The 11,576-nt window shown below is 43.0% G+C and overlaps 1 protein-coding gene across 1 annotated transcript; it reads left to right on the forward strand.

Moving 5' to 3' along the window:
* The first annotated feature begins 1,654 nt into the window (after positions 1-1,654).
* Positions 1,655-5,811, forward strand: LOC147887302 (uncharacterized). Its single transcript, XM_087394174.1, has 3 exons — positions 1,655-3,951; positions 4,075-4,926; positions 5,113-5,811. The coding sequence occupies exons 1-3, from the start codon at positions 1,659-1,661 to the stop codon at positions 5,439-5,441; spliced, it is 3,474 nt and encodes a 1,157-aa protein (XP_087250300.1). The 5' UTR covers positions 1,655-1,658; the 3' UTR covers positions 5,442-5,811.
* The last annotated feature ends 5,765 nt before the right edge of the window (positions 5,812-11,576 follow it).

The raw sequence follows: 11,576 nt of genomic DNA on the forward strand, positions 1-11,576 counted from the left end.
TCTCACACCTTTTCAAGTCCCCAATAGTATTGCAAGGTTTTTTGTTTTTCACACATGGTTATTTTTTTGGGTAGTGGGAGAGGTGACAGAGGTGAAGGGATTGTCTTCACTCTTGAGATAATATTCAAAAAATAAATGGTAGTGGGAGAGGTGGCAAGGGATTGTCTTCATTGTTTAGAGAATAAATGGTAGTGAAGGGATTGTCTTCATTCTTGAGAAAATATTTTTCTCAACAAATCACAAGAGGTGAAGGGATTGTCTTCACTCTTGAGATAATATTCAAAAAATAAAAGGTAGTGGGAGAGGTGGCAGGGGATTGTCTTCAGTGTTTAGAGAATAAATGGTAGTGAAGGGATTGTCTTCATTCTTGAGAAAATATTTTTCTCAACAAATCACAAGAGGTGAAGGGATTGTCTTCACTCTTGAGATAATATTCAAAAAATAAATGGTAGTGGGAGAGGTGGCAGGGGATTGTCTTCACTCTTTAGAGAATAAATGGTAGTGAAGGGATTGTCTTCATTCTTGAGAAAATATTTTTCTCAACAAATCACAAGACTTTGGGTTTCACGTTTTGGAAGGCTTCTAAAGTCTTCACATTTTGGAAGGCTTTTTTGCAGCATTTGCAGATTCTATAGTTGAAATATAGCTAAATTGCCTAAAATTTGACAGGTTTACATTGGGGAGATGCAAATGAAAATTTGGGAGAAACAAATGAACAAGGTGAATGATATATCTATCATTCATTAAGCATGCCTATGTATGGGTGAAATGCCCAAGAGAGAGCAAAAAATAGGAGGCCCTAGGGAAGGAGATTAAGAGTGTGCAAAGAGGTATAAATGAGAATGGCCCAAAAGTCATACAAGGGGACCCCAAATCATTAGTACTCTAGAAGTGCACCAACCACAAATCAAGACCAAAATAATAACAATGATTTTATTTTTCCCATCTCATAACCACAACCTTCACTAAGAGCCTGTTAATGCGAAGGGGGGAGTTGAGAATCAAGAATTCGAATTTGGGTTCATTTGGAGGGAAAACTCGGTTTTTTCTGCCGGCCCCTACTCAAGAGGAAGGGCTCAAGCGAAAGGGACATGGTGGTTTGCAAAGCATCCCTCGCACAAGAACATGCTGTAAGTGAACGCATGTTCGGTTTGCAATTTAGGCCTGTGGTTACCTAGGGCAGGCAAAGGATGTTGAACGACAAGTGAGTAGAGAGTGTCATATGGGTGGAGTAATCTGTGACCTCAGAAACCAAAAACCGGATACTATACGAAAAGCGGAAGCCGTGTTTGACAGGGGTCTTAAAGTCGTGACGTGTACGTCTTCTTCAAAGTTTTATTATTATTATTATTATTATTATTTTTTTGGTCTTCTTCAAAGTTGATGCTGTTCTAACTACGTAGGCAAACGCCGCCGCCTCATAGATTCACTGTAAGTACGTAGCGATTGCCATGCAGTCGTAGCTGCTCCATATACGTTTATATTTCTGCACTCGAATATTCAAGATTCAAGTGCGCTGCTTCACGAGTTCGTATGTACTTTGAGCTTCGCGTTGATATGTTTCTTGCACCTTAGCTCTCATGTATGAACATAGCTTCGTGCTTCTTGCACCTGAATAGAGCTAGAGCTTCGTGCTCATCCGTCACTCCTTACTGGGCATGGCTTTTAGCTTCGCTTTGATATGTTTCTTGCACTTGACGAGAGCTTCGCGCTCATATATTTCTTCCATCACTAGCCTTCAATACTTCCCAGCAAAACCCATGCCGCCCCCCATCTCCCTCCTCCTCCTGTTCTTCCTCCTCCTCCCTACTTCTTCTTCTTCTTCTTCTTCCTCTGCGACTCCCCTCAACCCCGACCTCCTCGCCTTGCTTGCCTTCAAACTTTCCATCTCCTCTTACCCCCTCTCCCTCCTCTCCTCCTGGAACTCCTCTTCTTCTTCTCCTTGCCTCTGGCTCGGCATCTCCTGTCACCCCTCCTCCTCTCGCGTCTCCCGCCTCGACTTGGCCTCCTCTCAACTCTCCGGCTCCATCTCTCCCCAGCTTGCCAACCTCTCCCTCCTCACTCACCTCAACTTGTCCCTCAACAACCTCTCCGGTCCCATCCCTCCCCAATTGGGTCACCTCCCTGCTCTTGCTCACCTCGACCTTCATCAAAATAATCTCCAAGGCACAATTCCTCCTCAGCTCGCACGCTGCACAGCTCTATCGTCGCTCGATTTGAGCTACAACAACCTCTCCGGCACCATCCCACAGTCTCTCGGATTGCTTTCCAATCTCACCAGCCTCCTGGATTTGAGCTACAACAACCTCTCCGGCACCATCCCCCCCTCTCTCGGATTGCTTTCCAATCTCAGCATCCTCCGTCTGAGTTCCAACGTGCAGCTTTCGGGGCCCATCCCTGCAGAGCTTGGCCAACTTTCACACCTCACAGAACTCAGCCTTTCAGGCAACGCCCTCAATGGAACCATCCCTCCACAATTAGGCAGCGGCCTTCTGAATCTCCAAAAACTCTTTCTCACATCCAACCTACTCTCTGGGAGCATCCCAGCTGAGCTTGCCCAGCTGATACATCTTAAACAGCTCCGTCTCGAGAACAACAATCTTGAAGGCAACATTCCGCCCCAATTAGCACACCTTGGAAACTTGCAGAGCCTTGCGCTCTACACTAACCACCTTACAGGCAGCATCCCTCCGCAATTGGGGGGCCTCACAAGCCTAGTAGAGCTTGGCCTGTCCACCAACCTTCTTTCTGGCAGCATCCCTGAGGAGCTCGGTCGTCTCACAAACCTCTCGTTGCTTTTCCTCAACGTCAACAACTTGAATGGGAGCATACCTCCAGGACTGGGTAATCTCAGCAATCTCCAGCAATTATATCTGTCCAACAACAGTCTTTCAGGGGAGATTCCTAGGGAGCTCGGGCAGCTCCACAATCTTCAAGCTTTCATTGCATATTTCAACGATCTCAGCGGATCTATTCCACCGGAGCTGGGCCAAATGAAGAATTTGACGCAACTGTATTTAGGGACGAACAGTCTCTCGGGAACCATACCCCAGGAACTTGGAATGCTAAACAATCTTCGAGAGTTAGAACTCAGATTTGGCGGCAACCTGTATGGTTCCATCCCTTCCTCTCTCGGAAATCTTAGCAATCTGTATTATCTGGATCTCTCCAACAATATGCTCTCTGGAGCTGTGCCTTCCTTTTTGGCTCGTTGTACTAACCTGCAGTGGATCAAGCTTGGAAATAACTCATTGAGCGGAGGAATTCCTCATGAATACAGCTCTTTGAACTATCTGCATACACTCTCGCTTATGCGCAACCATCTTACAGGACCTGTTCCTGCGTCGTTTGCCAACTACAGCAGTTTGGTGGTACTCGATTTGCAGCACAATAACTTTTCTGGAGATTTGCCTAGCTCGTGGGGGAAGAGCATAAACCTGAAGATTCTCCTTCTGGGCTACAATCAACTCGGAGGAAGTCTCCCGACGTGGTTATGGGATCTGAGACGGCTGCAGATCTTGAGTTTATCTAATAACCGATTTTCGGGGTGGATTTCTCACTCCGTTGGTCTAATGGAAGGGCTTCAAAACATTGGAACAAAACAGGAAGAGATTCTCTGGATGGATAACATCCAATTTGAGGCAAAAGGGGCAATAGTAGATCTCAAATACTTGCCGGCAGGCGCAACGTCGTTGGATCTTTCAGGAAATACGCTATCAGGTGAGCTCCCTCAAGAGTTAGGATATCTGGATGGCCTGTACTACCTGAATCTCTCGAGGAACAAATTGACAGGAAATATCCCGAATAGCCTCGGAAACTGTTCAACCCTCGAGTCACTGGATCTTTCAAACAATCTGTTAAACGGGCCAATTGCAGTTGAACTCACCGATTTAACTTCATTAGCGTATCTCAATCTGTCCAACAACAATCTATCTGGACGCATTCCTCAAGGTATGCATTGGGACGAACTTGATTTTCATGGCCAAACTTGCACATTCTGTTTGGTGCAGTAGAGATGTCCGCACCGTGCACGTCCTGATCTTTTGACGTTTTTTTCGAATAACACGTCTGCAGGCCAACAATTCAACACGTTCAGCATTTCATCTTATCTGGGTAATGCGAACCTCTGCGGTCGTCCACTTGTTTTATCCTGCTCAGATCAGAGCACTGCTCAGGGACCTCCATCTATACAACTCGTCAGACGAACACGAAGGGAGTTGCGTGGGATCATTGCAGGAGCTTGCAGTGCATTCGCAGCTGTAGCCATTCTTAGCCTGATACTTTGGTGGTATTGGAGTCCTGCTTCAAGGAAAACGGCGATTGAAGAACCCATCATCCAGCTTTTCAAGAGGGACCTGAGACTAAGACTAACAGCAGAGGATATTTTTCTAGCAACGGACGGATTCGACGAGAGAAATGTTATTGGCAGAGGCGGCTCGAGTACTGTTTACAAAGCTGTGCTAAGTGATAACATCACTGTAGCTATCAAGAAGTTCGACATGCCGAACCATGCCGAGACACGAAGGAGTTTCTTCGCCGAGTGTGCTGCTTTGGGCGAGATACGCCACAGGAATCTTCTCAGACTTCTGGGAACCTATTCGTCGGTCGAGATGAAGGCGTTGATTCTAGATTTCATGCCCAATGGAAGTCTGCAGAAACACTTGCACAAGGGAGAACTTTGCAGGCTGAGCTGGGAGGAGCGGCTGAAAATTGCGCTAGGAGTTGCACAAGGGCTTTCTTACTTACACGGTGAGAGCGGACCAGGGAAGGTGCTGCACTGCGACTTAAAACCAAGCAACATTCTGTTGGACGACGATTTGGAGCCGCACATCAGCGATTTTGGGATTGCGAGGCTGATTGCAGCGGGCAAGGAGGGCTCGACACTGACATCAGGGTTCAGGGGCACGCTTGGATATGTAGCACCTGGTGAGTAAAGTTTGATGGGTCATTTGTTGTCGCACGAATTCCCTGTTTTGTTAAGCAACATGCAATAAACTTCCCAACTGTTTTGTTAAGCAACATGCAATCAAGCCTGGGGATAAATCTAGGGGTTTCAAGCAACATCCCAATTACAACTGTGCAGCTGAGCGTTTTGACTGTGAATGGAACCAGAGATGGCGCGGTTGGAGAAGGTGACGGAGAAAGCGGATGTGTACAGCTACGGGATAATAGTGTTGGAGATGGTGACGAGGAGGGAGCCGACAAGCGAGCTGTTCAGGGATGGGAAGACGTTGGCTGGGTGGGTAAGAGAAGCGTATCCCGAGAGGCTGGAGGAGGTAGTCGATGGAGGGCTATTAAGTGAAGGTCAGGCCAAGCAGCAAACCATGAGGGAGATAGAACAGCTTGTTACATTGGGCTTGAGATGTTGCTCCCAAATTCCCAAAGATCGCCCTTCCATGAAAGCCGTGGTCGATATGCTCACCTCTTTGATCATCAGCTAGTACTCACTAGTGTGGAAAACAATAGTCTTGCTACTCTCAACAGGTCCCCAAACAAGGTGCCCATCCGAGAAGGGCCCTTCTAGATGGAGTATCTTGCCATGGATGAAGCCTTTCTTGCACACTGTGCTCGTAGATGTACGCATAAACTATGCAATGGTCTGACAAGTAAGCATGCGCTGTCGGAGCGAATGTTTGTAGATGGCATGTAAGCGGGATCCATAAATCATCGTAGTTGTCTCGAGTGCAGATGCGAGTCGAGGGATGTCATAATTTTTTTTTCTAAGTGCGATGTTCAGCCCATGTCTATATTGAAGTCTCCCAAGACTACTGTGGAGTAGTTTGGCCTTCTTGTGCTTATGATTACGAGTACCATGACCCGTCTACGACATGTTATGGACCTTTGTCTATCACATTTCAAGATTAAGATCTTAAGTTGCCTTTAACTTCAAGGAATTATATATTAGATTTTATTTATAAATCTCAATATTTGAGTGTCTTTTGAGGAATTTTTTTGTTAAGCCTTAGCGTTGGTTTTAATTGGGAAAAATAGTTTTCCACATCAATGATCAACATTGAACCACATGGGAGAGAGACTATCTGACTTGGTGCCTACATAAAGATCGAGAGAGTGCCTTGCAACAAAATATTTAAATTTAATATACTCCGGCTGTATTTGTATCTTGGATTGCATAAGATGACCTTGCAAAAATTTGAAGAGACATCACTGCACCACTTTGAGAGCTTGTAAGCTTATTAGGGGAGAGGAAGGAGCATTTATAGGTTGCCTAAAGCTTTCTTAAGCCAACTCTTCACTAATGGAGATGGTAGCCTTATAGCGAAGCCAAGGCCCTAGAACAAATCTAAGGGTTGAAGATCCAAAATAGGCACTCAACCATGTGGCATCTGGACAACTGTTTCCACATTGGGTGTCCTTAAATCAGGACTTCCAAAACATTAGGAAAGTCATGTTGATTGCTTGCATTAATTGAATGATTTCCTTTGCCATGTTAATAGTGGCATATGTCAAATAGGACTCGTCTTCCTCCTACCATAACCTCAAATGCTAGTGCCAAAAAGTAGACGCTTTCTTGACAATAGTACCTTGCTTGGTTATAGCATGAGTTTCATTCTTGCCCATGAGCCTAGATATCCAAAATTTTGGTATCTTGGCCACAAAAATGTCATTAGAAGAATGTTGTAAGGTGGATAATTTTAGCTTCACACTCCTGTTAACCATTTCTGAAGAGATGCCCTCCAATTACATCTACTCAAAATAGTTTAGTGCGTTCTGACCAAGGCCATGCCTGAATAAAATTGACCAAATGCATCTTGTCCCAATGTCTATGAAGAAACACAAGTTCATCATACCTTCTGATTAGAGCATTCTAAAGATTGCATTTTGAAAGCTTGCCAATAAACCTGACCAAATGCAGCATGTCCCAACATCTATGAAGAAATAGAAGAAAGGTGTCTTATGGGCCAATTCCAATGCTTCCGACACTAGACTCCCTGCAAATTTATTCCTTCATTGTCAAACCCTTATTTCTTATACATTAACTCAATGTGGGAACCCATATATAGACAACATCATAGTGCTTAATTTCTTCAGCAAGGAGCTGAACTTGTAGATCATAGATGAACCTCCAAATAGGCTTCCATTAAGGAAGGCCTTTCTTGTAACTAGCGTCAATCATAATCCCTCTCCCCACTTAGCTTGAGTAACCAAGAAATTGTCTAATGCTCCCCAAAATCATTATTTGAAAATCTAGATTTTTTCATGACCTCTTGCACAGCTTGGATTTTACCAGTACTCTTGATTCTTACCTTCACAAGAGTCTTCTTTATGCTTCTTTGTAGGCAGAGAAGGCAACAGAAAAGGATGAAGAGACTTGGGTGTTGTCGTTGGAGTCATGCATCTCGATGTAGAAGCCACAAAGTTATTGCGGAGTCCGTAGCCGCGAAGATCGATTCCCCTCCTCCTTCTCGCCCCCACCCCCTCTCGCTTTCTGCCCTCTTCTCCCTCCCACTCGTTTGCCCCTCCATGTGACCTCGAAAAGCCTGCTATAGGCAATGCAAAACAATAAAAAAGTGCTCCAAGCTATAGGCAAGCGATTGAAAAAAGGGATGAAGAGGCTATAGGGTGAAGAGGGGCACGAAAAAACCAATCAAGAATGCCTACAAAAGATAGAGGCCAGTCCTTCATGGAATTCTAAAAAGTACCAGATTTCGTATCCTTTGAACCAACAGTAAGCACTTCTTCTACCTTTCTGCATTCTTTTTCCCTTGCATCTTTCTATCGCTTTCAATTCAAAGCCCTCCAGTGCAAAGGCCTTTCGAGATCTCTTGGCTAGCTTTTTTTGATAGACATGGATGTGATTCACGATCTTTGCTTACATAAAACTTCAAAGGTCTCATAAAAATCATCGAAATCGAGGCAGTTGGCCAAGCACAAAATTGAGAAGAGCTATATGCATGCCACATGGCTATTTCCTTGATCGACACGTCAATCTTTAAAATAAGGAATATAAGATGTTTTTCAGATAAGTAAGAAACATGTTACATTGTTGAGATAGTGGTCGACTCTATATATGTTGAGGATTTGGATGCTTTTATTGCAAATTGTTGTGTCGATCCTTGTTATTTCTACTTCTTGTTCCACATACGTAATCATGTCATGTATGGGTAAGTCTTGTCATATAAGCGTGCATTGGCCCACGTGGGAAAATTTTTCAAGTATATTAAACCTTTTGGACTGAGGAGCTGATGATTTCTAGTCTTTGTTTCTTATAGTCGGAGTCTATAAGTGGTGTCGTTTGCTTGATGCTGAAAATGTATTTTGATAGTGATCTTGTGTTCAATGACAATGCTGGAGTCTATAAGTGGTGTTGTTTGCTTGATGCTGAAAATGTATTTTGATAGTGATCTTGTGTTCAATGACAATGCTCTATGGGGCTCCCTTTGGCAATGCTATGAATCGTCCAATGTTGTCCAAGCCGACTCATTGTCACGCCTATGCATCTCCTTTTGAATGTCCGCGTCCACCTGGAAGTTATCATTTTGAATTGGTTCCAACAAGTACAAAGTGTCAATGTCCTTCATGTGTGATAAGGCTGTGTATGCCAAGCCATGTCCACAAACTCCTTTTGGTGAAAAAGCAAGCCTTTGCATTGTGAGCTCCTATGCTCATTGTATTGTCCTTGTCGCCACTGTTGTTTGAATCGAAAATTGTTCTCAAGTAAGAGTGCTTGTTTTTTATGGTCCTATTTGGACTTCTTTGACAATCCTGAAAATAGGTGTCCATTGTGGTGCAATGTGGTTTTCATAAGTGTTACTGTCATTTCTTCAAGCTTGCATTCCAATGTCTTTAGATGGGAAAAGTATCCAGACTATGTCCTTCCCCATGCATGTTGATGACATCATGAAGATCCCATCAGTGCCATTAACCAAATTGTCATGCTAGTCAATATTCCCTGAACATAGTTCACCTAGCACAACCTCTTTTATATCAAAATTTGTGTATAGGCCGTATGTGTTTTTGGGATCTTCCAACACTCTGCCTTTGTTGTATGCTGTGAGGGAGCTATGAGGACATGTTTTCTCCCTTACAAAATTACATCACCATATCATTATGTTTTTTTGTTTGAGAGTTTATATAGTATAAGTGCGGCAAGGTGCGATGCAGGTCAGAAACACATTCTATTCATGTATTGTATTTCATGGTTGGAGTGGGTACATTTTCTAAAGGAGTTAAGAACAGCAATTAATGAGTTGTCATTTTGACGCATGATTGATTTAAGCTCATAGCATCTAGGCTTTGTGTACCAATACATCTCCACAAGACATTTGAGGTCACCATCGGTTATCTTGAAGACCCACAAGTCTTTCATTGGCTTTGCTTAGTATAAGTCTCCACACATAATGACATCGAAATTGCCAAAGAAGTGCTCGTGGTCTTTTTTAAAAACACGCATTGAAATTTAAATTTCTTTTCCCTATGAGCGAGATTTTGCCAAAGGGTCATTGTTTGCTTGGGTGTAGCCACTTTTAATGAGGTTTAGGGAATTTTTTGAATAAAGGTATCTTGAATGATCCATAAGTTATGCATTGCTCAACGGAATTCAGCAAACTTTGTCTTCAAGTTGTAATACATGTTCCAAACTTGAACATGAGACCAAAAAATTATGGAGTAAGGATTTTGAACAAGACTATTAAAGCATTACAATTGCTGTGTTGCACATGAAGCATGCATCTTGCAGACTATAAGATACATAAATTTATTTAAAAACCTCAAAATTTTGTCCTGTATATATATGTAACCAACTAATCATTCAAAAGTACTCTACGTGAGCTTCTCCTCAACCCAAGGACACACCTAAATGAGAATATTAGGTATGGGTTAATGGGCCTCCAATGTTGTGCTAAAGTGATGCACACCTATTTGAGGGCACGCTCCATAACTTTTTTTTGATTTATTGAAAACCAAAACAGATTGAAAATTTGGAATCCAAACTAGTGGTACTACTACATGGTGGTCTTAAAGCATTCATAGTTGTTGATATTGGTATCCAGATTCACCCTAAAATGGAAGAAGTTAAAAATGTGCAATTTGTGCATGTGCAAATATATTTTAATAAATCCAACAATATTTACAATTTTGAATTGTTTCTTTTTCCATGCACTTGCTTGCTATATGGATCATATGCATGTTAAAGGTCGTTGCATTTCATAATACATAACATCAAACCTGGTAGCATTCCCTTTGGCCTATTTGTGTTTTGAAGCATTTTAGGCTACATTGCACTTATTTGGGATATCCAATTTTGCTGACGTGTATCGTCGGAGGGGGAGAACCCGACGGTTGAAAAATTCGCCACTCCTATGAATTTTGAATTTTCACACCTCCTACCCATCAAATCTTGGAATATTAAGTACTTGCAACCTACCCCCGCCCTGCAAATGCCGTGCAACCTACATGCACCTCAATGTGACCTTACGTAGACTTTGGTTTGGCATTGTCTTCTTTTGGGTAAGTTGTCTTCTATTTTTTGCTCGCCTCTCAAGCTAGCTTCTCTAGGTCGATTTTGGACTGATTGTGGCCATGGTGTCAATGGCAACATGTAGCTCGCCATGGCTTGCAAGAGAAGAAGACAAGATAGGAAACTTGAAAAGCTTGGTCAAGGCACAAGGAAAAGATTGTGGGTCACGGAAAGCAATGGCATGATATCAAAACTACAACAGAAGACACTTTTGCAACATTTACGAAGGGAGAAACAATGAGAAGAAAGAAGACTCCTTATAGAGCACTCATAGAGTAGCAGCAGGAAGCAATTGCAGATGCACGCATTCGTTTATTGTCATCAGAGCGAAGAACACGAGTTGTCCGGGTCACAATTCGTAGGAGCATTTGAGGAAGCAACATTAGGCCATTCAGGTGAATACTAGTCTCGACTCTTCACAAACTTTAGCCTGCACCCTATAGTTCATAGAGTAACAAACCTACCAACACCTTGGGAGATGCAATGCCCAAGAGGCGATGCTCTCTAACCTGAGAAATGGCCTATAGAAAGTGAAAGGGCTATTGCACAGCTTCGATCAAATAGCTATGTTGGTGTTTCCTGAAACAAAGGAGAAACAACTCGGGCACACAATGTCGAAGATGTTGTCAATCAGAAGGACCAACGTGACTCCAGTAATTGAACGTAGAGTAGAAGCAATGCATGATCATCTCGCTTTGAGAAGGGTGTGGGCTTCAACAAAATACAAGAAATGTAGAGACATCCTAATTGCAAAAGTCATTACTAGGGTGACAACACTTTGGCATAAAAATATGAGAGTTTCTCCAAATAGAAAGGATAGCTGTTAAAAGTAAACGAGATGCAAGGTGTTTGACGAGCACATCATACACATGCTTGATACAACGCAGGTCAGTGGTGCATAAAACAACCCGGTGGTTGTTTGTGATTGAGCTTTGGGATAGTTTACTTGTTTCATTTCTTAAACCAGAGGCTTGGGACTTAATGTGATTGTCCTAAACCAGCCTGGTGGTTAGAACATGATGCAACCGGCTGGTTCAGCTCAAACACCAATTATGTGATTGTCTTGAATCATCATGGTTGAATAAAAATTAATAGCAAT

Source organism: Dipteris shenzhenensis, chromosome 23, assembly GCF_047967505.1.
Source record: "Dipteris shenzhenensis isolate YYH24624 ecotype China chromosome 23, Dip_SZ_1.0, whole genome shotgun sequence".
Classification (NCBI taxonomy): Eukaryota; Viridiplantae; Streptophyta; class Polypodiopsida; order Gleicheniales; family Dipteridaceae; genus Dipteris; species Dipteris shenzhenensis.

Coding starts and splice junctions, on each gene's coding strand:
- LOC147887302 (XM_087394174.1), top strand. CDS start 1,659: ATGGCTTTTAGCTTCGCTTTGATATGTTTCTTGCACTTGACGAGAGCT. Junction 3,952..4,074: donor ATCTGGACGCATTCCTCAAG/GTATGCATTGGG, acceptor ACACGTCTGCAG/GCCAACAATTCAACACGTTC. Junction 4,927..5,112: donor GCTTGGATATGTAGCACCTG/GTGAGTAAAGTT, acceptor GAATGGAACCAG/AGATGGCGCGGTTGGAGAAG.